We start from the raw sequence: 24,992 nt of genomic DNA, 5'->3' as shown, positions 1-24,992 counted from the left end.
ACAGCAATTTTAATAAACAGGTAAATGTGAACAAAAAAATGTACCTTTATTCAATAATGAATTCAATAAAGAACAGGATGATGCGCTCACTGCTGCAGCTCTGATTGGATGCAGCTCGGAGCGCGGCATGCGTTTCACGGGGGGGGGCGGTGCATACAGAGGGTAACTGTAATGTAGCGTGTAGTGCAGGGGATCACCTTCACTATAGTAGCAATCTCAATAGGGCTTATTTTAGAGGAATCTTACACAGTAAGGGGAGGGCTTATTTTCGGGATAGGTCTTATTATCGGGGAAACACGGTAGAGTAATAGGATGGTGTATGCATAATATCACATACAGTTTTAAATTAAACCTGTCAAATAGATATGAACAGGAGGTTCATTTTCAGGGGCTCTTAAGCCACTAGTAAATTATAAGTGAACAAGATACTCTGTAAAGGTGGGAGGGAAATGGGGTGAAAAGTTGGATGTTATCACTTAATTCTCATCCCATCCTTTTTTTTTTCCTCTCTAGCAAGTTGAAGTTGATTGCCAACAGTGTATGCTTGAAATCCTTGATACAGCAGGGACAGTAAGGATGTTTTATCTTTCTATGAAACTTTGAGTTAATAACTTCGATGTTGAATAAAAGTTGTTATTAGATTAATCCCACCATGAAGAAAAATCATTGTTATCAAAAATGAATCTTCTTAATTTATGACTGATTAAATTTTCTTATGCATAGTAAGTCCTCTGTGGTAAATTTTATTCCTGTATAATACCATATTATTTTATGTTGTGCTCATTATCTGTGTGTCAATTCCTTTCCCTTTAATTGAGTTGTTTAAATGTGAGAGGATTGGGGCAGCTAGGTGGCTCAGTGAGTAAAGTGCCGGCCCCGGAGTCAGGAGGACCTGAGTTCGGTTCTGACCTCAGACACTTAACACTCACACACACACACACACACACACACACACACACACACACACACAAACTAGCCATGTAACCTTGGGCAAGTTACTTAACCCTAACTGCCCTCCAAAAAAGCAAAATTAAAATAAAATAAAATAAAATAAATATGAGAGGATTATACCAAGAGCTTCTCTTTAGATAGGAAACATTTACTATGAGTTTAAAGAGAGAACTAACTTGGAACCACAATCATTCATCTTTATTAAGAGGTGATAATTTTTGTTTTTTTAAATATCAGCAACTTCATTTCTGAAAAAAGTTCTAATGAACTATTTACAAGCAAAGCAAAAACATTTTAGGATTTGAGTGAAAATTTATTTTATTTCAGCATTAACTGGAGAGTTTTAGTTGTATTTCCTGCATCAGCAAACCACTCATACAGTAGTTCGTTTTTCATACAAATACTTCCCCAACTAATGTTTGTATTTCTGTGCTTTGTGAGTTAATTGCTTAGAATTCAGAATACATTTTTCTATAAACATGTTACAGGTACTGATGAAATATATATTAGTACTTTGATTAAATAAATAATGCCTTGCAGCTGAGAATATTCAGTCACAGTAGTGTATTTAACATTTGTAATTAAATAGACTATTTCCACCAAATTATTTAAATATTAACCAGACAATAAATAAGTTGGAGGCTGACTGACTTTAATATCATAGTAGTTTATAAGATGTAATTTTAGAAAATCTATACCCGGAAAATCTGAAGATAGATTTGTACTTTGTATCTGTGCCTTCCAGAAATGTACTATGGTGGCAGCCAAAGAAACAGTGAACACTGTAGAATCCTGAAGATTGAGAATGAGCAGAAATGGATGCTTAAGTTAGGAAGAGCGGAGGCTTGGGGGTTAGTGAGGGTTAGGAAAAGAAGGCATAAGCAGAGCCAAGTGGAACCTAGGTAGGATAATGGCCCAGGAACACTTGAGGGAAGGGGCTATGTGGAAATAAAGGGAAAGAGCATTTGAGAAACAGGTGATGTTTAGACCAAGGTACATGGTCCATACATACAAAACAATATTTCCACACTACTTATTCCCAGGTCATGTAGATTTTCAAATATTCTGTAATACATACCTGTTTATCCTTTGTTCAGATCTCATTCTCTTTTTAAAATAATAATTTTCTAGCTTGTTTTATATATGGTTAGTTGTAATTTCTAGAATTATTGCATTACCTTCTGTTCCTAAACAAAACTAAATAGAAATTAAGTAAAATAGAAGATATTTTAGTTTAATATAAGAACCTCTTGGCTATTGAGGTGCTAAACACTGGTATGGGCCACCAAAGAAGGTTGTCATTTCTCCATGGAGATTTACAGAAAAGAATATGTAACTTTCTCTCTTAAATGGTTTAGACTGATCATAGGATTATAGCTGAGGAGTTGGAAGAGTTCTCAGAAGGTGACCCAGTCCAGAAGATACTGTGACTTTTGCAAACATGTTTTTAATTCATTTTTAAAAATGTAGTTCATGGTCTGAGTTTCTATAGCATGAGGTGGAAGGTATAGATGGGGAGATGCACTGTTCTTTTAAAAAAAATCCTCACTGGTTGACACTTCCTGTGTAAGAGCAGGGAGACTGAAGTGAATTATCTTACATAACTCTTCTATCTCTCAAGTTATATGATTTGTCCCATGGATGAGAAACAGAAGCATTTCTTTCACATAGATAGGTAAAGATTTGTTTATAAAATCTGTGATATATTTTATTTTCTTTGCCATGAAATAACTGAATGATTCTTAAATTCTTTTAATTTACAAAAAGATCCCAGCTAATTAACAAATCAAATTTTGTAATTGTCTTCATGTTTATTTTTTATTATAGGAGCAATTTACAGCAATGAGAGATCTGTATATGAAGAATGGCCAAGGGTTTGCACTAGTATATTCTATTACAGCTCAGTCCACGTTTAATGACTTACAGGACTTGAGGGAACAGATTTTGCGAGTTAAAGATACAGAAGATGTAAGTAATACTTTTTTTTTAATCCCCTCTGAGCACTAAAATTCTTACATGGCTAGATAAGCAAGTTTCTTTTTATCAGTCAGTTGTATAGAATGTTAGGTACTTGAAGAGTATAAATTATAAGACTCCCTCACAGCAGTGAAGGATGAGATCCTGTATAAGGTGCTTAATTATACGGGGCAGATAATTGCACTGGTATAATTGTTAAGTCCTCTAAGGGTACAAAAAGCAGTTAAAGAAAAGAGATATCACTATAGGTGAGAGTTGTTGAGGAGGGTTTCATGAAGAGAGTCAGTGTTTAAATCCCAAAACTAGATGCATAATTAATGCCTCTTAATATTAATGAAATAATTTTTATTCTTATTTTTTATTTCTCCCTCAGTTATTTGAGGGTTTTAATTAACTAGATTTTAAATATGCTATCTTTTCTCTTATATAATCAGAATTATAACTATTTTAGCTATTTTGTCTGTTAATTAAACTTTTAGGTAGATAGTCAAGCACATTGTTATATAAATTGGTTAGATCTTAGCAGAAGGGAAATTTATATCAGGTTAACTCTTTTAAGCTACAAAAAATTTCTCGTTGGTATAAATTAGAAAATAAAAATCTGTTTGTACCTTTGCTTTTTATATTCCATGGTTTTATGTTCTATGTAATTATTAATAGGATCTCCATGTGTCTGTTCAGATCTTTAACCTTGGGTAATGTTGCATGAGGAAGAAATTTATATGACTCATAACCAGCCATGGCCTAATGAATAAATTATCGTCTTTCTCATGGCTAATTCACATAAGAGGTTTAAAGCTTCTGTGGCATAGAGATGCCACTATTAGCATTGTTGACATTAAAGGCTAGAAACATTGTTTTCTGCTCCATAATGAAGGATTAAAAATCTTGTCCTCTTTAGTGAGAGTTGAGGCAAGCACAAAGGCTTCCTGACGTGTTTGTTTTTTGATGAAACCTTTTTCCTAGAATTTGCTCAAGTGATTTTCCATCTCCTTATACTATTCTTGTGTCTTACACTAACAGTAGTAATAATAATAATTATCATCATCATCATTAGCACTTACTGTGTATCATGCACTGCGCTAAGAGCTTTGTAATTTATTATCTCATTTGATCCTCACAGCAATTCTGTGGAGTACTATACTAGGTCAAAAGTTCTAAGAAATTTAAAGTATATAGAACAAGAGGGTCCAAGCTGCATACAAGGAGCTTTTTTATTTTTATTGTCATTACTCTCTGATCTTCCCAAACTGACCTTTAAATTTGGGCTGCCAAACAAATTCTAGAATTAGAATTAGAAGGTACCCCAGAGGTAATCTCATTTAATGCCATTTTACAGTTTAGAAAACTGAGGCCCAGAATGAGTAAGTAAGTGAATCCAAGATGACACTAATAGTAAGAAAGCTAGAAATGGATTCTAGGTCCTCTGACTCCAAATGAAGCATTTCCTCCATCTTCATACGTGAGCTGGGGATATTACTGTAGATAAGAGAAGACTTAGTGGAGGATATACATGATTACTGTCAAGGGGAAATGGGGTTGGACTTGGCCTGCTTGTTCTCAGAGAGCAGAACTTGGAACAGTGTGTGGGACATTGTCCCTAATCCCAAGTCAGACTGATTTCTGATTGTAGATATTAAATTTATTTCTTTTCTGTTAATACACACAAACCCCCACGGGCTGAACTGTCTTTATTAATAGTATTTTCCCGTCCTTGTCAGCAATAGTTGTCTGTTTGCTTAAAGCAACTTGAGAGAGCTGCTTTCTTCTGATTTTCTTGCATTTGCACTTGATCATCTTGCAATTTATCTAAAAGTTTAGTGCAGGATATGAACGTCCTGCAGAAGAGTTTATGTGTAAGTTCAGGAGTAGTCTAGACATCTCCTATACACTTAATTGTTTTTTTTTTTACCTTTTACCTGGCTATATTGCCTCGGGGAGAAAAATAAATCCCTAGAATTCTTCTAATATTAATTTAAGATTAAATTACTGCTTTTGAGAGCATTGCTCTAGGTATATCTTTTAGTAGCATTTAAAATCATCTTTGGTCTTCATTTAGTGAGGATTGTGGTTCATTTAACCTGAGTGCTGGCTTTTTTTTTTTTATTAACGTTTGGGCCAGAATAATGCTAATCTGTTCCAAAAACTAAACTGTGTGGAATGTTGAACTGCATAATTCACTGTCCTAAAAGTATAAATGAAGTAGTGCTATTTCTAGTTCAGTAGAGTGATGTTTTTCATACTATATACTTGTGGTTTTGTTTGGTTTGGATCCCCTTACAGTGTTAATATGTAGTTTGTTTATATGGTCGTGTTCTAATATGCTAGATTCTAGAGCTAATTACTAGAGTAATAAACAATACACTGAAACTTTCTCTTTTATATTTGGATGTATGTCATCTCAAAAAGCTTGTCTTTGAGCTAGAGTTAAAGTCGGATTTTTGGGTCTGAAACATTGTGAAGGTTGGGTGGTAGGATTTGGATCTCAAGAAACAAAATTTTAAAAAGCTTCTATCCCCTGTGACCTTCTTCTTAGAGTTTAATTATCCATTATTCATATATTTCTACACATAAAAGTTGAGCAGGTAGGTGGCACAGGGGATAGAGTGCCAGGCCTGGAGTCAGGAGGACCTGAGTTCAAATATAGCCTCAGACACTCGTGTGACCCTGAGTAAGTCACTTACCCCTGTTTGCCTCAATCCTCATCTGTAAAATGAACTGGAGAAGGAAATGTCATCAGCTCTCTGACAAGAAAACCCCAAATGGGGTCACAAATTACTGGCCACGAATGAAACAACTCCAACAACAGCACACAAAGAGAGCTTTAGCGCTGCCTCATGTAGAACTAGTAGGTGTATGTCTCTAGTCCACTTTTCTTTTTGACTTGTATTAAAAGGCAAGCACAAAGGCTTTGTTGAGTTTTACCTAAATTTCTGGCATTAGGATAAGTAGCCAATATGTTAATACTCATTTCAGTGTTTTTTATCCTTCAGGTTCCAATGATTTTGGTTGGCAATAAATGTGACCTGGAAGATGAGCGAGTAGTTGGCAAAGAACAGGGTCAGAATTTAGCAAGACAGTGGTGTAACTGTGCCTTTTTAGAATCTTCTGCAAAGTCAAAGATCAACGTTAATGAGGTAAACTTCTACCTGCTAATATATGCAAATACTTGTCTCTCTTTTTCCTTTGCCTTACCTGCCAAAATATAAAAATGCATTTTAAAATAACTATCCTCTTTCTGAGTAATCTGAATTTGAACATTTTTTTTAAACACCAGGTAAATTTCTAGAAACTATATATTTACAGATAAAGTAATCTAAAACCTTACTTAACATGAACACATACATTTGTGGTTCAGTTTATGTTGAAAAAAAAAATAGGAGCTTTCATTTACCTTTCTTCTAAATGTCCTCTAAACAGCATCATTAAACACTCTGCTAAAACCATTCTGTCAAGATTTATATTGAAATAAATTCCTTTAAAAATATCATCTATAAATTCTTTGCTTATGAAGTCAGGGAGAGAGTTAGAAGGAAGCAGTCTTTTAATCCAGATTGCTAGAATTTGTCCATTCACGTTATCTTGTGGGAGACCACTCAGTCTCCCAGGGGGATTCCTAGGCAGTGACACCATAGTTCCAGGGAAGAGATGTGTATGCATGTGAATATACTTAATCATCTTGTAGGTATCCTTCTCCCAAATCATTCAGGCATGGTCTAGCTCTAGACTGGAGCAGGTGCATAAGCCCTTTTATAGTCTCTGGCCTCTGGACTACTCTACATTAAGAACATAGCTCTTGTTAGGCATGTTGTACCAGGGTAAGATTCTGCCAAGTCCATAATCTACTGCCTGGGTTGAGTTGGGAGTTTCTAGAACAGGTGTCTTGGATATGGTTTAATGCTTTAGGAGAGGAATTATGAGGGCCCAGGAAAAAATGAATATGGATTCAAGGGTCTCCATAGTGCTGTAAATGTAAATTCTGGGCCACCAAAGCAAAATCTGAGACAATATCCTTTTCTTTGTTGATTTCAAAGTAAACAGAACTGTAACAGAGAAGGCCTCTTTGCCAGCCGTACAGGGCTTGGTTTGAGTGGTGCTCATGTGTGCCTTAGTCCTGCTTAAATGAGCCCAAAGTGATATCTGAGATGTCTGGGTCTGTTTATGACATTGCCATTTAAAGGAGTGGTATGTTTATGTGGTTAGTTAGGCTCCAGTGTTAAGGTTACTGTTTCTTTCTGGCCTTAGATACTGCTTTTGATTTGCCTTTACTCTCAAGGATTTCCTCAATTTATAGCTACTACTTTAACTTCTCTTGCCAGAATTTCCTGGACCTCTTTAAATACTTGGTAAAAAGGAGTTAGCTTTCTACCAATTGTCTGTTCCTCCCTCCCCAGTCATAAATACTAACACTAACCTTTTGTAGAAAACTAGCTTTAACAAATGATAAAATAAAAACAGGAAATTAATGGATCCCATATCCTTCTTCAGCTGTATCTAGTGTGCTGTTTACTTGCTTAGTATTTACTGCTTGACTCTGAATTTCCCTATTGTGAAATGATAATTTGGGTTTGGAGGTCTTGAGGGTTATTAAATAATCTTCAAAAAAATATAGACATGGTTCTACCACCAACTGACACCAAACCTCTCTAGGTCAGAGTTTCTTCACCTCTAAAGTGGTGAAGATGGACAATAAGAAGTCTCTTCCATTTTAGACTCATGTTTCAACAATATAATGACTATTGAAAAGTTCTTGAGGACAAATAACCAATATGTTGATACTCATTTTTATTTATTCTTCCCTCAGGTTCCAATGATTTTAGTTGTCAATAAATGTGACCTGGAACAAACTATATTAAACACACTAAGAAATATTTTAACTTGATTGAAAACACAAAGTTCATGCTACTGGTTTTTCACAATTTAAGAATCTTATGTAGGGGTCATTTCTTTGAGTATTTTACTTTGATGCTCTTCATATTCAATACATAGCAAATTTGTGTGGCTTCCCGGTTTTCTTTTTTTTTTTTTAATAAACACATTTTTAATTACTAAGCATGTATAAAATACAAAGATAAGTAAGACTAAGTACAGAATACTTTTGTCCTCAAGAAAAGTATAATTTACATAAAAGATTTGTATCCCTAACTACATTATAAATCCCCATAGGCTTTATGCCTAACCCTTCTTTGTATCCCTTATGTCTAGCATAGTTTTTTGTTTTTTTTTGAAGCAATTGGGGTTGAGTAACTTGCTCAAGGTTACACGGCCAGTTATTTCTGGGTGTGGTGCTAAGTATCTGAGCCTGGATTCGATTCCCAGGTCATCCAGACTCTGGGACCAATGCTCTTACTCGCTGAGCCACCTGGCCGCCCCTAAGCAATTGGGGTTAAGTAACTTGCTCAAGGTTACACGGCCAGGTGTTTCTGGGTGGGTGCTAAGTGTCTGAGCCCAGATTCTATCCCCAGGTCATCCTGACACTGGGGCCGGTGCTCTTACTCTCTGTGCTACCTGGCTGCCCCATCTAGCATAGTTCTTTACACATAATAGATGCTCTGAACATATTTGTTGATGATGATGGTGACTTTGAAAAATGGATCAGTTGTACTCCAGAGAACATGGCACCACAGTCCCATTGAGGCAGAGGCATGTAGAGGAAAGACTTGGCTTTGGAGTCAGGAAACCTGGGTTTGTTTTCTGGGATGAACACAGACATAGGCATGATGCTTCACCTATAGATCCTTGGTTTCCTTGTCTTAATCTTGGATGTTTCTTCAGTTATGTTGGATTTTCATTAATTGCATAAATTATTGTGTTGATGAAGAGGTAACTTGTAATGGAAACAAGCTGGTTTCAAATAGTGACTTCCCTTGTACAACTTGTAGAACTTGGGAAGTGTCATTTTGCTTCACTGGGCCTCACTTTCCTCCAAAATATTTTTTCCTGGGATTATTCATGAGTCTCGTGTTTACTGTTGAAGAGCAAGTCACTTTTCCTTAACATATTCATGGCAGGACTTAGGAATACTGATAAGGCTACCATAAAATGTTGAGGTATAGAGTTAGAGGTACTTGAGACCCCAAAATACCAACATGCTAGGTCCTGCTGAATGAATTCGACTCCAGTCTTCTCTTAGCCAAAGAAAAGCAAAGTTTATTAAAGATTCACCCTAATGGTTAGACTCTTAAAGAGCCTTGGTATCTGTGATGCTTGTATTGGACAAGTAGGCTAGAATAATCTGACACAGAGTGAGTCTGCACTAGATCATTCTCCAGCGCTCTCAAGGCTTCCTGGTTTTCTAAAAACTGAAAAAGAACATTGCAAATACTCATATAATATTTCACTTATTATCTGCACAGATGTTTTGGCAGCAGATTGAAGTTACCTCGAGAACACCTTTAAACTGCTTTTTAGTCCGCATCACTAATGCTATGAGTATCAGTTTACACAAACAGGAGTGCTCTAACCTTTATGGAGAACTGACTGCTTCATCCCAAGGCTGACATAATCAATAGAATCCTGATATCCCAATTTAGAAATAAAGGAAAAATTGTAAAACTTTAATTCTATCTTCCTTTTATCCTTTCAGTTAGCAATAAGAAGGAACTTTAAATACTTGCAAGTGATTTCACACTTCCAAAAGCACTCATTTTAAATTTGACCATTCAGCTCCATCTTCCCACCAGTAATGCTTCATGGATTTTCTGGACCATTTGTTGCACTGAAGTAGAAAGAATTTTTTTTTTTTTAAGAAAAAACTTTAAATGATACTTCAAAACTTGTTACTTGTTCTCTGGCTATGAGTCACCCACCTCATCGGCTTGTTGTAAGAATCAAATAACTGTAACCTCTCCAGTCCATTCTCCACATAGATAACAAAATAATCTTTCTTACCCTGTCATTTTTCTGTTCAAGAAACCCTGAAGAAAAGGAACAAATAGTGTTTAAAGGGGGAATGTGACTAAAAGTCACCTGGGACAGAGTAGATAGATCATTGGTTCTCTCTCAATTTTGGGTTTGTTTGGATTTGTTTTGTTTTTTAAGAGGAATTCATAAACAGGTACAAATCTATATGAAGTGATCCAACACTTGATCTGTGTGGGTGCATCCTCCTGATGCCCACCTCTCTCTGTTAGTAGGTGATATCCCTGAACTTCAGTGGCTGAAAAGTTCCCTTCCCTCGTGATGAGTGTGTCTGAAGTTCTCCCTGCTGGCCCTGGGATAGCAGATGTAACAGGCCATTCCTGTGCTCAGACTTGAAGCCTGTGCTGCTTCAGGAACTTACCAGAGCCTGTGCTCTCTGTGCCACACAGAGGATTTTTTCTTTTACTGGCCCTGTGATTTCATTGCCTTAGGAAAGTTTAATGAGAAAAGCCTTCATCTAATGCAACACTTCATCTGCTATGCACATCACCTTAAAGAGCTGCCTAGGTGCATATGGGGCTGTGAAAAATGTGGGAATTGTAAACAGTTTCTGAATGGTCAATGACCAAAAATTAATTCTAAATCAAATAAGTAATGAACCTGAGGTGTTTCTGGCAGTGCTTGCCCATGTTACATTGCGCAACTTCACTGCAGCCTTGGTTCTGAACACACAGCTAGCTCACTTTGCACTGTGTATGCTGTCATGCCCCTGCAGCACCAACACTGCGAAAAGGGGTCATGAGAAAAAAGTTTAAGAAGCCCTGGCCTAGGACAGTGAAAAGTTCAATTACTTATACAGAGCATATGTGTCAGAGATGTAACTTGAGCTCATAGTGTTCCTTCACTCCAAGGCTGGTCCCTCTACACTGTGCCACCCTGCCTGGCGAGGCATTGAAACCTATTAGAATTAAAATCTTTGCTTTTGTGAAATTAAGGAGGAGATGCTGGTTACAGTATTGGCCTGATTTTTAAAATTCCACATATGAAAAGAGAAATCAGGACTTCTGGATTCAGTTAACTCAGTCCAATTTGTTTAATCTGATAGTTTCCTAGTTTCCCATCACCCATTTGCTTTTTATAATAAAAATCAAACAATAAAGTCCTATGTTCCAGACCAGAAATACCTGAAAACTAGGCTCACAAGAGTGTTTTTGGACAAGATTTCAAATTGCAGGTGGTGTTTAAGCACAACAGTTCAACAATAGTAGTCCTTCTGTGCCTCTTTGCTGCCCCTCATTAGAAGTTTAAAAAATTAACAGATTCCACATAGCATAAAGTTTCTTAATTGTTAAATTTCCAGTAAGTCCATTTAGTTAAGTCTAATGATTTCCTAGTTTCCCAACACCTCCTTTGGTTGAGAACAAAGGATTATATTCTGTGCTGTAGCACAAGTTTTGCTATGTATGCACTGAGTTTCTCCTGAAAGATTTGGCACTTTCTGAGACAACCCCCTTTATAACAATGATGTAAAGTACAGGCTTGAAGGAAGGAGTGTCAGAGGGATATCTTTTTGTGAAATGAATTCCCAAGTATTAATTGACTAAATGTCCATTTTATTTTTTTTTCCTTTAGATATTTTATGACCTGGTCAGACAAATAAATAGAAAAACACCAGTGGAAAAGAAGAAACCTAAAAAGAAATCCTGCCTGCTGCTTTAGACCCCACCGTGCAGCAGCTCTGAGCCAGGTAAGATCACAGGGCTTTCAGGTAGATGGGCGGGCAGAGGTGAATAGTATCATGTTTGTCTTTGCCCTGCCTGTAAGCACCCATTCTTCTGCCATAGTGAAGGGTTGCTTGTCTTTTCTGATTTCCATAACATCAGGTTCTCTCACCCATCTCCCCCAGACTCAGGCAGGTTCTTGCTATTCTAGAGGGAAGGCTGAGAATTAAGCAGCATTCAAGTGAGACAGCAGCAGTACCCCAGAAAAAAAAAAACAAAACAAGATTGAAACAAGCTACCAGGAATCACGAAAAAATAGGCAGCTTTGATTGAAGTATTCTTCAAGTAGACAAGTTCTCTTTTCTCCAAAATTGACGCTTTTACCAGTGGCAATAGACTGTTAGGAAAGGAACCCCAGGGGGAGACCCTGTATCCCCAGATATCCTTATCATTGGCCACGTTACCTACCTAGGCATTGAAAAGTCCTTTCCATTCACATTGCCAACCATTAAACACATTTTTATACAAATCATCTCTTGTTAGGCCTATTTTGTCTGCAATTCAAATAAATTTATCTGAGAACATCTGAACAACTTCTGACATGTACTAATTTAAGGGAGCCCTCTGGGAAGAAGCAACGTTTAGGCTGCCTACACAGCTAGAATCTGGGTTTTGTGAACCCACTTGTTTTCTTTAATTTAATAGCTTATGTCATTTCTCTGAATAATTCTATTTGTCACCATCAATACTATAAGCAAATCCACTGCCTGGAAACAAATTTTTATAATAATGTTGTGGCGAGAGTTAACACCTAAGCTTCATCTTTTTTTGGTGAAAAGGAACTAAATTGATGCCTCCGGAGAATTGTACTAACTCTTTGAGATCACTTTGGGTTCATTTAGCAAATTACCTTTTATGCTGCACTAAATTAAATTTAAATAATAACACAGGATTCCCTAGAAGCCTGAATCAATAAATATTAAGTGCCTACTATGTGCCAGCCACTGTGCTAAGTGCTGAACAACCTTTTAAAACAGTTTCTCAGCCTGAATCCATGAGTTTGATGAGTTGGGAGGTCGGGGGTGGGAAGGAGGGGTATTTATATTTTATTTTGGTATAATTATTTCCCCCTGTAATTCTATGTACTTTATTCATTTAAAAATATTCTTCTGGGAATGGGTCTATAAGCTTTACCAGACTGCCAGAGGTGCATGGCACAAAAAGGTTTAAGAACTTTTGTCTAAAAGTCTAAAAAGTTAACTCCAATAGCAGAAGTAGTTCTCTTTTTTAAAGGAAGTAGGTAAGAGAGGGAAGCCATCTCATTGAGTTTAGAGAGTGTCATTACCAAATTATCCAGGGATTAATGATTATTTTGACTGCAACAGGTCTCAAAATATGTCTTCTGAGTTGTTGAGGGTTTTCAAGTAATGTCAATGGAATATCCACACTAGAAAAAAAAAATCACAGATACTTATAAGAGGGAGAAAAAGCCAATAAATAAAATCTTCTGGATGGTAACTACTTAGCCATGTTTATTAGGAAAGTTAGCATTTAGCCAGAAAGCCTTAGCTATATGGCTTTTAGTGGATTCCTGCTTCAGGCTCCAAGCAGCATCTCTTCTGAATTAATGTTAATATTACTTGAATTTTTTTGGACAGGCCTGTCCACACTGGTAGAGTAGAAACTTCCTCTGCCATTCAGATTGGCCATTGATAATCTTAAAGAGCTTCCTGGGACACTGAGAAGCAGAGTGACTTACCCAGCATCACACAGCCAGCCAGCATGTGACCCAAGAGGCCTGGAGGCTAGGTCTTTCTGACTCCCAGTGGCCTTCTGTTCATTCCACACTGCCGTCTTCTCTCATATAAATTAAAAACAAATAAAAGTTATTTCAGTTAATATTGAGTATAAATGTTAAGCATATATGTTGGGCACTGGTGACACAAATATTAAAAGCAAAAAAGGTCCCTCCTCTCAGACAGTTTACATTCTAAGAGATATAACATAAACAGACACGAGAGAGAGAGAGAGAGAGAGTGTGTGTGTGTGTGTGTGTGTGTGTATGTGTGTATGTGTGTATAAAACACATGCGGTATAAAAAGAAAGCAAGCTGTAACTGAAGGGTATCAGGAAAGCTCCCTAGTCAAATAGCTACCAAGTGTCAGAGTTTGGTTTGGACCCTGATCTTTCTAACTTCACATCTAGCATGCTGTCCATGACCATCCAAGCACACAAGAATCAAATGTGATAATGATGTATGTTTAGACCTGTGTAATACAAGGACTCTAGGGAGTGCCAGAGGGCACAGAGCTCCAAGCTCAAATGCAGCCTCAGGCACTCACTCAGGCTGTCTGCCTCTGTTTTCTCATCTGTAAAATAGGGGGAAATCATAGCATTTACCTCCCAGGGGTATTATGAGGACCAGATGAGATGTTTGTAGAACATTAGCACAGTAGGCACATAGTAGGTGATATATAAATGTTACCTAATTGTTCTTGTTTGAGGGGAAGAAAGACAAGTGAGCAGACTTGTAAGTAGGCCTTTGAAGAGCTGGAACATGCTTGTTTTGAGTAAAGATTATTTCATTTTTTGCACCAGTAATAGCCTCAGTGTTTAGTATAGTGCCTGGCATGTTTAACAGATATTTGTTGATTGATTAAATGCCAGGCTGGTAAATTTGTATTTTATTCTAAAGTCAGTAAGGAGCCATTGACACTTCTTGAATGGCAGGAGAGAGAGGAAGGAGTTTACATGTTTAGACAAACCTGGAAGCTATGTAGAGGCTGGATTAAGGAAGGACAGATTAGAAACAGGGGGACTGACTCTTAGCCAGGTGTCTAGGCAAGAAATGATAAGGGCCTGATCTAGGCTGATAGCTGTGTGAGTGAAGAGATGTTGTGAAAGTAGAATTAAGCTGGTTTTGATTGACATAATTGAATGATAACCACAGTCAGCAGATATTTTCTTGCTTGGATATTACTATAACTTAATGACTACATATTGATCATTTAAAAGTGATCATCTTGGGATTTTTTTTGGAGGTTGAGGATGGGTCCTCAGTTCTTATATATACATACATATATATTATCATGTATGTATATAGCATACATGTATATACCTGCATATAATGTACATATTATACATATATTTATACATGATATACATATATTGCCCCCTCCACCTTTGGCTGTAGATTTAAAGTTGATTAGTCAATTCCATTTAAGTCTGTTTCATGCAGATTATAATTTCCTCTTAAATTTACTGAAAGAGGAGCCCTCTGCTGGCCTTTTGTGATCCCATAGATTGGGTTGGTTTTTTTTAAGGGAAGATTTTTAGCCTGAGGGCAGAGCTTTGGGAGTAGATACCTATCCTTTGGCACATCTTCCTTGACTCTGAAAACTCTACTACTAATACACTTTAACTTTGCAGTGAATGCTCAGAAAAACACCTTGTCTGTACTGTTATATGTGTGTGTTGTCTTTTCCATTAGAATGTAAGTTCCTTGAGGGCTGGAATCATTTTTGTTCTTTCTTTATCCCCATACCACTCAGCACAGTACCCTGCACGGCACATCGTGACAGATGCTTGTTAGGTGACAGAAGTAGTAGGTCAGATCATAGCCATAAAGCTCTTTATTTGTCATGTGTTTTGCTGTAACTGATTGTTCATCATACAGAGTGTAATGCTATCATTCAGACACAAAGTTTCATGAATGAATAGAATTTCACTGTTTACAAAGGGGTTTTTTTTGTTTGTCCACTGGTTGTAGAAACCCTAGGTCAGAAAGGACTTCATGAGGGCAACTGTATCATCCTCCTGCTGCGGGATGCTTGTACAGATCATTGGAAGGGTTCTCTGCTATAGTTTTTATTTCTAACCTGTTACCTTTGGAGTAGGTCTGTGGGGGTAGAAGAACTCATGTTCCTACCAATGTCGTATCTCATTATTCCCAGTAGAACTTTTCAGAATCTTAAATTTGTTCATGAAAAGTCTAGCAGTTGGGCGTGATTCCTTAACTGGGAAAGATCCCTCTTCTCTCTTCTGTTCCATAATAATGATAAAAGTGAAGTTTGTATAGAATAACATATTTTTTTCTTTCTCCAAATAATGCCATCAGATATAAAATAAAGATGAAGCACTAAACATAAGAACAGCATGGTGCAGGGGGCACAGCTAGCCTCAGATCCAGAAAGCCTTGGGTTCAGGTTCCGCTCCTCACTTCTGCTGGCTGTGTGACCCTGGTCAGGTCCCTTAACTTCTCAGTGTTCTGGCAGTTCCCTAAGGCTTTCAGTTTCAGAGAAGGTGCCAGCCTGCAGAGTAGAGGGAGCAAGATCCCTGCCCTGAAATCACAAGCTGTTTATAGACCTCTTTAGGTCAGTCTGGTTCTTTGTGTTTGATTTACATATAAAGGACTCATAGTGGAGAGAAATTAAAACAGTCTTATTGCCTTTTACTGTTTTCTTGCTTCTACCAAAGCAACGTGTCTTGTGTGTTCTAAGTTCTTAGAGCCCTCTAGTGGTAGTCAGCCCCAATTGGGTTTCATTGTTGGGTTACCTTGTGTTCTCTGTATCAAGAAATTAACATATTCTTTTGTTCCTATTCAAGATTACAGGAATGAAGAACTGTTGCCTAATTGGAAAGTGCCAGCATTCCAGACTTCAAAAAATACATTAATTAATTAACAACATACCTGAAGAGGCTTCTCCTGTTTTATATATTATGTGAAGAATCTAGATCTTTGTTTGCACAAGTTCCCTGGAGAAAAAATTGCTCTGTGTATATCTCTTGGAAAAATAAGACGATAGTATTTCTCCTTTGCAATAGCAGTTATAACAGATGTGAAAATAAATATACTTGACTCTAATATGATTATACAAAAGAGCATGGATGCATTTCAAATGTTAGATATTGCTACTCTAATTAAATGATTTCATATTGACCTTTTTATCATAATTCCCCCATCAAGCACTAAAACATTGAACCATTATACTTTATATCTATAACGATATAGATATAGAATATGACATTTCCCCACAAACTCACTGCAGCAAATAACTTTTTTGAGTCATTGACTTCATTTTATATTTAAAAATTATGGAATATCATTCTGCCATTATATTCTAATTAAAATTGTTTGTGCATAATGCTTTGGAAAAAATGGGTCTTTTATAGGAAAAAACTGGGATAACTGATTTCTATGGCTTTCAAAGCTAAAATATATAATATACTAAACCAACTCTAATATTGCTTCTTGTGTTTTACTGTCACAGATTAAATTACAGCTTTTATGAATGATTAAATTTTAGTACATTTTCATTTGGTTTGTGTGTTTTTGTTACTGTTCCACAGAGAAGGGATTTTTTAAAAATATGGATTGATTTGTTTGAAATGTAGCAATAGCCCCTTCTTGCCCAGTACCTATATAATAGTTGATTTTATACCTTAATAGTAATGGTTTCTCAAGGAACAGATTCAGACTTACTGTTCTAATATATTTAATCCTAATATATAGTAAAATACATTGGGCTACATTAAACCATTTTGTATATCCCCTTGGATCTTGAAGATTGTATTCTATTGAATAATCCCTGTGTACATTATTTTTATATGTTAAAAAAAAATTTAATACGATATCAGGGTATGACTTTTACTATGATCCTTAATTTTATGTGGCTTGTGATTTCATTGGGGAATCTTTGCTTTTACTATTGTTAATACATAGGTCATGAGCTCAGGAATGAAGTGTTATGGGGAGTTTCTCAAAGTTGCTTTGTAATCAGTTTGAGTTTATTCAGGGGAAAGGAAGAGAGAATGGGCCAGGATCAGAAGACAGAGAATGGATATTGCCAACTGTCCTTACTTTTTAGGGTGGAAAAGCAGTCCTTTGGAAATTTGCTAATTTTCAAATTTAGTGTGATGTATATCGAGGTAATTTTTTTCTTTTTCCCCCATCCTAATATTTTTCCATTTTGCAAAATTCAGGGAGTAGGTGCAATAAGAATTTATGTCAGTATTACCTGTGTATTCTCCATGAAACAACAGTAGGCTCCAAGCATATTGGAGTTGGAATTGTACTTGGTGTTCTGTGAGAGCAAGGGGTAGGGTTAGGACAACCTGTGCCCCACCCCCAAACATTAAGCAGAAGACCTCCTAGCAAATCTAAAACATTGCTCAGGGATCTAGTTATAATTTTATTGAAAGCTGTTAATAGAAATTTTACTGGAGAACAAATAGTATTTTTTAGGTGTGTGATTAGCTCACTGATCACCAAATTGATGTAACAATCAGTTTTGAAAAGTAAGTTCTTACCAGCCTGAGAAAATGTGACTTAGAGATAGCATTTGGAAATGTTGGTGTTTTCCCAGAAGTTCCTAATAAAACTTTAGTTTCCTAGCACCCTTCTTCCACTGGCCCAGTTATGCATTTGTCTTAGGCTGAGGGGCAAAAGAAGGAAAGTGGGAAAAGCAGGGGTAGGTAATTCTTCCAAGTTAGGATGGAATATAGTTTTTATGAGGGACTCTGGATACGCAGTGGCTTCATCTAAAACTAATCTTAAACAACCTTCTTGTCAATGAGTAAAGCTTTTAAGAGATGACCTTGTTCTATGCCTTTGTGTAGTTGCTATGAGCTTCCAAATTATATGGAAGTAACTAAATAAAAAGAATATAATTTGAGGGTACAGCCTGCTTGACTACTAGTGCTAGTGTAGGCCCATTTGGGGAAGCACAGGGTATCATGGGTGGAAAGAGGGGCACCTCAAAGGTAGGAGGTTTGGCTTTACCCCCTGGCTCCACCAGTGATCCAGGGAACATCTCAGCCTCCCTGAGCCTCTTAGCTCAGCTGGAAATCAGGGAATCATAATATTTGTATTATCCACCTCCCCAGAGTGTCAGCTGATGGATTTAAAGCACTCAGTGAGCTACATGGTTTGTACAGATTTGTATTATTTTGTATTTGTATTAGTTGGGTCCCTGGTTCACATCTTCTGTGATCTTTTTAGGTACAAGTTGGACCTTTGTGGGGCCAAGGGCACATATACTGAGAACTAAACATAAGCAACTCCTATACTCATGTCAGAGACATTCAGTGCCATCTTTGGGAGAATCTAGTTGTGGACAAAATGGGCTAAAAGGCTATCCTGTAAAATTCAGGTTTCTGTTAAGTTAAACTAGTTAGGTTTTCTTGTAAGCTCCTAGACATGGCACCAGCAGAACCTGTGCGTGTGTGTGCGTGCGTGCATGCGTGCCCCTGGCTGCCTGACTCTACAAGACTGTGATATGTATGAGACCATCCAGAGAAAGGCGAGCCAGATGGTACAGCCAGGGTAATTTCATAGGAAGGTAAGTCCAAAGAACTTAGAATGTTTAGCCTTGGAGAAGAAAAGATTCAGGGGAAACAGGAGAGAGTTCTGTCAGATGTTTGAAGGTAGTCATGGGGAAGACTGACCTCAGAGGGCAGAGCTGGGAATAATGGGCAGATTTACAAAAGGGGCAGATTTAAACTAGTTAAAGGGGGAAATTTCCAAACAAAAATAGAGAATGGACTTCCCTGTTTAATAGGTTCTCAGAAGGCCTTGAAGCAAAGGCTGAATGACTGCTCAGGGATAGTGTAGAAGGCATTCTAGTTCAGCTATGGAGTAAGCCAAATGGCGTCTTAGGACCCTCAACCCTGAACCTTCTGAGATTACAGGAAAGATGATGGCAAGGTGCAGAGAGCAGTGATCATGTGAAGTAAGCATGATAGTTTCTGCTGAAGAAACTGTTCTAGAAAGATAAAAGTTGTAGGAACATAGAGCATTAAAATGCAAGACCTACATTCAGATCTTGCCTCTGATACTTTCTAGCTGTGTGACTTAGTCACTTAACCTCCAACCTCCTTTTAAAACTTATCTGTGAAGTTAGGAGTTTGGACCGCGTGGTCTCTGAGGTCCCTCCCAACTTGGACTAGGTGACCTAGATGGACCTTTCAGCTTTATGATTCTTACTAGGTAAGCACGGGAGGCTCCACTAGAGGGGGCTTCAGCATTAGTTAATACTTCAATAGGAATTCAAATGAAAGGACTTCAAAGAAACTAAATTTAGTAGCAATTCTGATGCCTGTGGATGTTAGAGAATATCAAGAAATATTCAGTCTTCCTCCTTTATAATCTAATTACACACAAAAAATGAGCTAGATCCATGAACTTGCCTCCCATTTATAAAGAAATGGAAGCATATCAGCACCAGATTGAGTAAACATGGGCCCATCAGAGCTTGTGAGAAAACATGTTTGAAGGAGCTATCTGCAGACCAGAGCTCAGGTCCCCTGGATCCCAAAGCCTGCTCTGTCACTACTGGGTGGAGTAGAATCGCAGAATTTCAGAGTTAGAAGGAGCCTCAGGTCATTGAATCCATCCACTGGAATGTGCCCAACTTGTGTTAATTCAGCCTGTTTGAAGACATCCAAAAAGAGGGAGCTGACTGCTTACTAAGGCAGCTTATTCTGCTTTGGAATAACTCTAATTATTAGGAGGCTTTTCCTGATCAAGCCTAGATCTGCCTCTCTGAACTTAGAGCCATCATTCCCACTTTTGCCCTCAGAGCCAACCCACGTGATGGCCCTTGCAGTATCCAAAGACAGCGACCATGTCCCTTGTAAGTCGTCTTCAATTTAAAAATCCCCATTTTCTCCAGTCACACTTCCAAACAGTAGTGCCTAGAATAGGACACCGAGCTCTAGTAGTCATTCTGACCAGGGCAGACCACACTATGGCTCAACTCCTTCCTAGAAGCGCTACCTCTCTGAATGCAGCCCAAGGTTCCATTAGCTTTTTTGACTGTCATATCGCACTGTTGACTTGTTGAACGTGAGTGGTCCATAAAACTGCCAGATCTTTTTCAAGATAAATGACTGATTTGTCTCTCTGACCTTGTAACAGTGAAATTGATTATTTTAACCCAAAATGTAAGCAGTTAACATTTAACCCTACTGAATTTAATCTTAATAGATTTGTCCAAATGTTTTATTGTATAATAATAATAATTTGTTGCTGAGTTGTTTTCAGTCGTGTCTGACTCTTTGTGACCCCACTTGGGGTTTTCTTGGCAGAGATACTGGAGTTGTTTGCCATTTCCTTCTTATTTTACAAATGAGGAAACTGAGGCAAGCAGGGTTAAGTGACTTGCCTACAACTAGTAAGTGGCTGAGGCCAGATATGAATTCAGCAAGATGGGTCTTTCTGACTCCAGGCCCAGCACTCTATCTACTATGCCACCTAGTGGAAGTAATAATAGTTAACATTTATAGAGGGCTTGCTATGTGCCAGGCACATAGGCTTTGTAATTCATTTCATCCTTACGACAACCCTAGAAGGTAGGTGCTATTATTATACCCCTTTTACAGATGGCAGAACTAAGGTAGAGGTTGATTGTCTTGCCCAGAGTCATACAACTAGTAAGTGTCTGAAACCCGATTTGAGTTCAGAATCTTTTTTGGATCCTGCTCATCCAAAGGTGTTAGCGATTGTTACCAGATTTGTGTCACCTATAGACTTGATAAATATTCCTTCTATACCTTTATCTAAATCATTGATAAAATTATTAAATAGCAAACCAACCAAACAGGTCTCTGAAGCGCTCCACTGATAATGAGCTTTTGAGCTGATGTTAAATCACTAATGATTATTCTTTGAGTTTGACCTTTTCACCAGTTCTTTATTTTAAAAAAAATTTTTGTTGATATCTTTTATTTTGAGATTGCCTAAATTTCCCCTGTATCTTCATCCCTCCCTCCCAGAAAACCATCTCTCATAACATTTTCTTTTTTTAAGAAAGGGGGAGAGGGGGTGGCTAGGTGGTGCAGTGAGTAGAACACAGGCCCTGGAGTAAGGAGGATCTGAGTTCAGATCTGGCCTCAGACACTTAACACTTGCTAGCTGTGTGACTCACTTGACCCCAATTGCCATGCCTTTAAAAGGGGGGGGGGGAGAAAATAATTAGCAAAATTAATCAATATCTATTTAAAAAAGAGGAAAGAGAAATAAAACATGGTTGACCTGCCCCTGATGAAACCATACTGGTTCTCTTTGCCACTTTCCCTTCCCTATTTATTAATATTTTAATTACTCTATGTCTTAGAATTTGCAAGCAAAGTCAAGCTCACTGGTCCCTTTTTTAATTTTTTGAAATTGCAACATTTGCCCTTTAGTACTTCAGCACCCTCTGATTTCTCTGTGATCAATAACAATGGCTCAGCAGTCGTATTCTCCAGCCCTTTTGGTATCTGAAGATAGAATTCTTCTGGGTGAGGTGACATCCAAACACTCATAGTTTCTTTTTTTTCATACTGCTTATTAGCTTGTTATCCTTTTAATCAATTATTAAACATTTATTGAATGCCTACTATGTGTCGGGCACTGTGCTAAGCCCCGGGGATACAAAAACAAAAAAAGGCCAACTATAGCCCCTTTGAGTATAAAAGCAATTTAGAAAGTCCAGTCTTCGGTGAGATTGGTTCCTTCAAAGTTTGTAGTAAATATTCATATGGCTATTTTTTTCCCCCTCCTTTTGTTATCCCTTGCCTATTTAGACAGTGATTCCTGTTATGGGCTTACATCTGGGGGTGAGGGAATGGAACAAGGCAAAAAAAACTCACAATGTTTTCCTTTGTAACCTATTACAGAGCCAGGAATCATAGAATCATGCACTTTTAGAACTGGAATGGACTTTATTCTGGTCTATCGCCCTCATCTTATAGATAATGGAAAAAAGACCAGAGATTGTGACTTGCCCAAGGTCACACAACTAGTCTTCCCACTGCCCCATGATGCCTCCTCTACTTAGAGGAACATGAGAAAGCAGGTCAGATCAAATGCTCTGATAAGCTGGTGTCTATGACAAAACTAGAGTTACAGGGAGAAAAATTGGCAAGTTCTTAGAGGGGTAGAATTTGCATTAATTAGGGTTGTAAGTTAGCCTTGTCATACTCCTTCCAAGGTGTGTCTCATTTCAAAACAGTTCCTCTCTCATTAACAGCCTCAGTCTTAAAGGTCAGGGTGGCTAGAGTGTTTGGCCAGGGTCTGGTTAAGGCCCCCTCTTGCAGGGAGGGAAATGAATGTAGTCTTTGTGAGGTGGCCTAACCAAGCTTTTTTAAGACGTATCCTCCCTAAATGTAAAGAAGGCAAATTATTCTTGGAAACTGAATATAGAACCCCATTGATGTTGAAGCCTTTCTCCAGTTATCCCATCTTGGGCATAAATATTGTCTAGTCCAAGAAGTTTGGTTATTTTCCTTTCTATCTTAAGCAGCTGGTCGCTGAACTGGGACTCTCTAACTGCTTGGTTTTCTAGGAAGGCAACATGGGTTCTTGCAGACACTGACAGTCACTTTTAAAATAGAATGGAAGATGTGCAGTCTCTGGGCTTGTCAAGAAGATGCTTCCTGTGGTGATTGGGGGCTCAAGGTGTGACATGAATCTTGTGCTAATTGCTTTTCTTAAGAGGCAGGAGCTTGGCTGCTGCTCTCCTCGGGGGAGCCCTTAATAAACCTTCCCGTTTTAAGCAGTACTATGACTGTCTTGTTTTGATCAGTTGTTTTTAGTTTTTGTTTTTTAAGCCTAGGGAATTTTCTATACCAGCAGAATAAGGAAAGGTCTCTGCCTACCCAAGGGCCTTATAGAATAGCTAAGACAGATCATTGGGAAAGTGGAAGTGACTTCCTGACCCTCCCTCTGCCTTCTTCTCTGAGTCCTTCCTTTTTAAAACGTCTCTTCCCTGTTTCCCCCTTCCTTTCAAACTGCTGATCATTAAGGAACCCGGTTAAAAGGGTCTCAACAGGAAGCCCAGTTTGGAGAAAGGGAAAAGGAGGGATATGCATGCAATGCATCCTTTGTCACTGAAGGGGGCTGCTGTGGCTAAATTAGAGAACTCTTTGCCCCTAATGCCCAACAGTCTCTCTCCATATTGATTTGACAGGTCTTACTCCACTCCTACCTCCATTGCACATCTCTCTGGCAGGCTTGTGTCACTGGCAGCAGCCCCTCTGTGAGTGGGGTCTTTGACTGCCTCCCCAGGGTCAGGCTACCTTATTGAGTTTGAGGAAGCTAATGAAAAAGCTTCCCTCCCTCCATCTCCTTTGGGTAAGTGCCAGCATTCCCACCAAAACCCCATCATTCAGACTTCCTTTGGCCTAGTTTAGGGGCAAAAGGAAGCTACCCACCTGTTGTCTCCTGCCAGCTCTACTGTTGTTATGCTAATGAAGCTCTTCCAACTAAATGCTGTGCAAGGCTGTAGGAAAGGTTAGCTTTGGGGCAACTCAGTTTCAGTCTCAGAGACCTCAGTAGTCATCTAGTGGCACCAATCCCTGCAGGAGAACCCCAACAAGTGGTCATCCAGCCTCCAGGCATGGGGAGCCAATCACTTCTGAGGCACCCTAATCCCCTTCTTTCTGGGATAGCTTTAATTGTTAGCAAGTTTTTCTCATCAAGCCTCATTGAGCCTAAAACTTGTCTAGGTAACTTCCACCCTTTGCTCCTAGTTCAGTGACTAACATTCAAGAAACATCTGTTAGGTCCTCATCCTCTGGGGCCAAGCAACACTAATCTAATTCATCTTCCACGCGGAATTTCGTCAAACACTTTTAAGGCACCTTGAGATAGTGAATAGAGGGCCAGAGTTACCCTAAGGAAGAACTGAGTTCCAATGCTGTCTCTGATACTTCCTAGCTGTGCGCTCATGAATAAGTCACTCAAATTCTCTGAGCGTTAGTTCCCTCATCAGTGAAAGGAGGATAATCCTATTTGAACTTCCTACCTCATAGGTATGTATGTGGTTAATAGGGCTAATAATGTGGTATCCCAAAAGTCTGAATGCAATTTTTAACTATTAATGCCTAAAACTTCACAAAGACTTTCGGACCACCCTATATATGTGAAATGCTTTCCAAACTTAAAGTGAGGAAACATCATGGTAGAAAGGACAGAAGGTTGGCCTCAAAGTCAAGAAGGTCTGGGTTCAAGTTCCTCTTCTGAGCCTGACTATGTGTGCCCAGACAAGTTCCATAGCCTCTCAGGGCTCTGGGCAGCTTTCCACTGCTGTACAGATAAAATACAGACCTGCAGTGGTAGAGGGAGTTTCTTCACCTGGAAAATCCCTTTACCAGTGAAGTCCTAAGTCTAGTTCTTATCACTATGCAAAGGATAATACCAAAAGAAGGAGAAGCAAGCAATTTTGTCAGGTCCCCTAGACAGAGGAATTAGGTGGGTTTGGGAAACATCACAAATCTAGCACAGAGGTATGATGCAGAAGTGATGGGGCCTTCAAGTGTTCGGACATCTACTAAAACCCTCTGCCAGGGGTCAGAGCCAAGACGGCATCATAGAAACAGGAAAATTCCATGAGCTCCCCCACAACCACCTCAAATACCTATAAAATATGACTCTAAATAAATTTTAGAGCTATAGAACCCACAAAGTGAGAGAGAGCAACAAATCTCCAGCTGAAGGCA

The 24,992-nt window shown here is 38.3% G+C and overlaps 1 protein-coding gene across 1 annotated transcript in view; it reads left to right on the top strand.

Annotated features, from left to right (window-relative positions):
• Window positions 1-16,826, top strand: part of RAP1A (RAP1A, member of RAS oncogene family) — an 88,035-nt gene extending 71,209 nt beyond the window's left edge. Inside the window, exons 4-8 of the mRNA XM_069089282.1 lie at window positions 514-570; window positions 2,779-2,919; window positions 5,922-6,065; window positions 11,422-11,536; window positions 16,116-16,826. Of these exons, the coding sequence (XP_068945383.1) occupies window positions 514-570; window positions 2,779-2,919; window positions 5,922-6,065; window positions 11,422-11,508 (429 nt within the window). The 3' untranslated portion in view covers window positions 11,509-11,536; window positions 16,116-16,826. The remainder of the gene's footprint in view (window positions 1-513; window positions 571-2,778; window positions 2,920-5,921; window positions 6,066-11,421; window positions 11,537-16,115) is intronic.
• Window positions 16,827-24,992: the final 8,166 nt, after the last annotated feature.

The sequence above is a fragment of the Petaurus breviceps genome, unplaced genomic scaffold (genome assembly GCF_028583685.1).
Source record: "Petaurus breviceps papuanus isolate PSGF00001 unplaced genomic scaffold, PetGlider_PUasm1.0 186, whole genome shotgun sequence".
Classification (NCBI taxonomy): Eukaryota; Metazoa; Chordata; class Mammalia; order Diprotodontia; family Petauridae; genus Petaurus; species Petaurus breviceps.
Note: the sequence above shows the minus strand (reverse complement) of the source record. Positions and strands in the feature narration are given on the sequence as shown.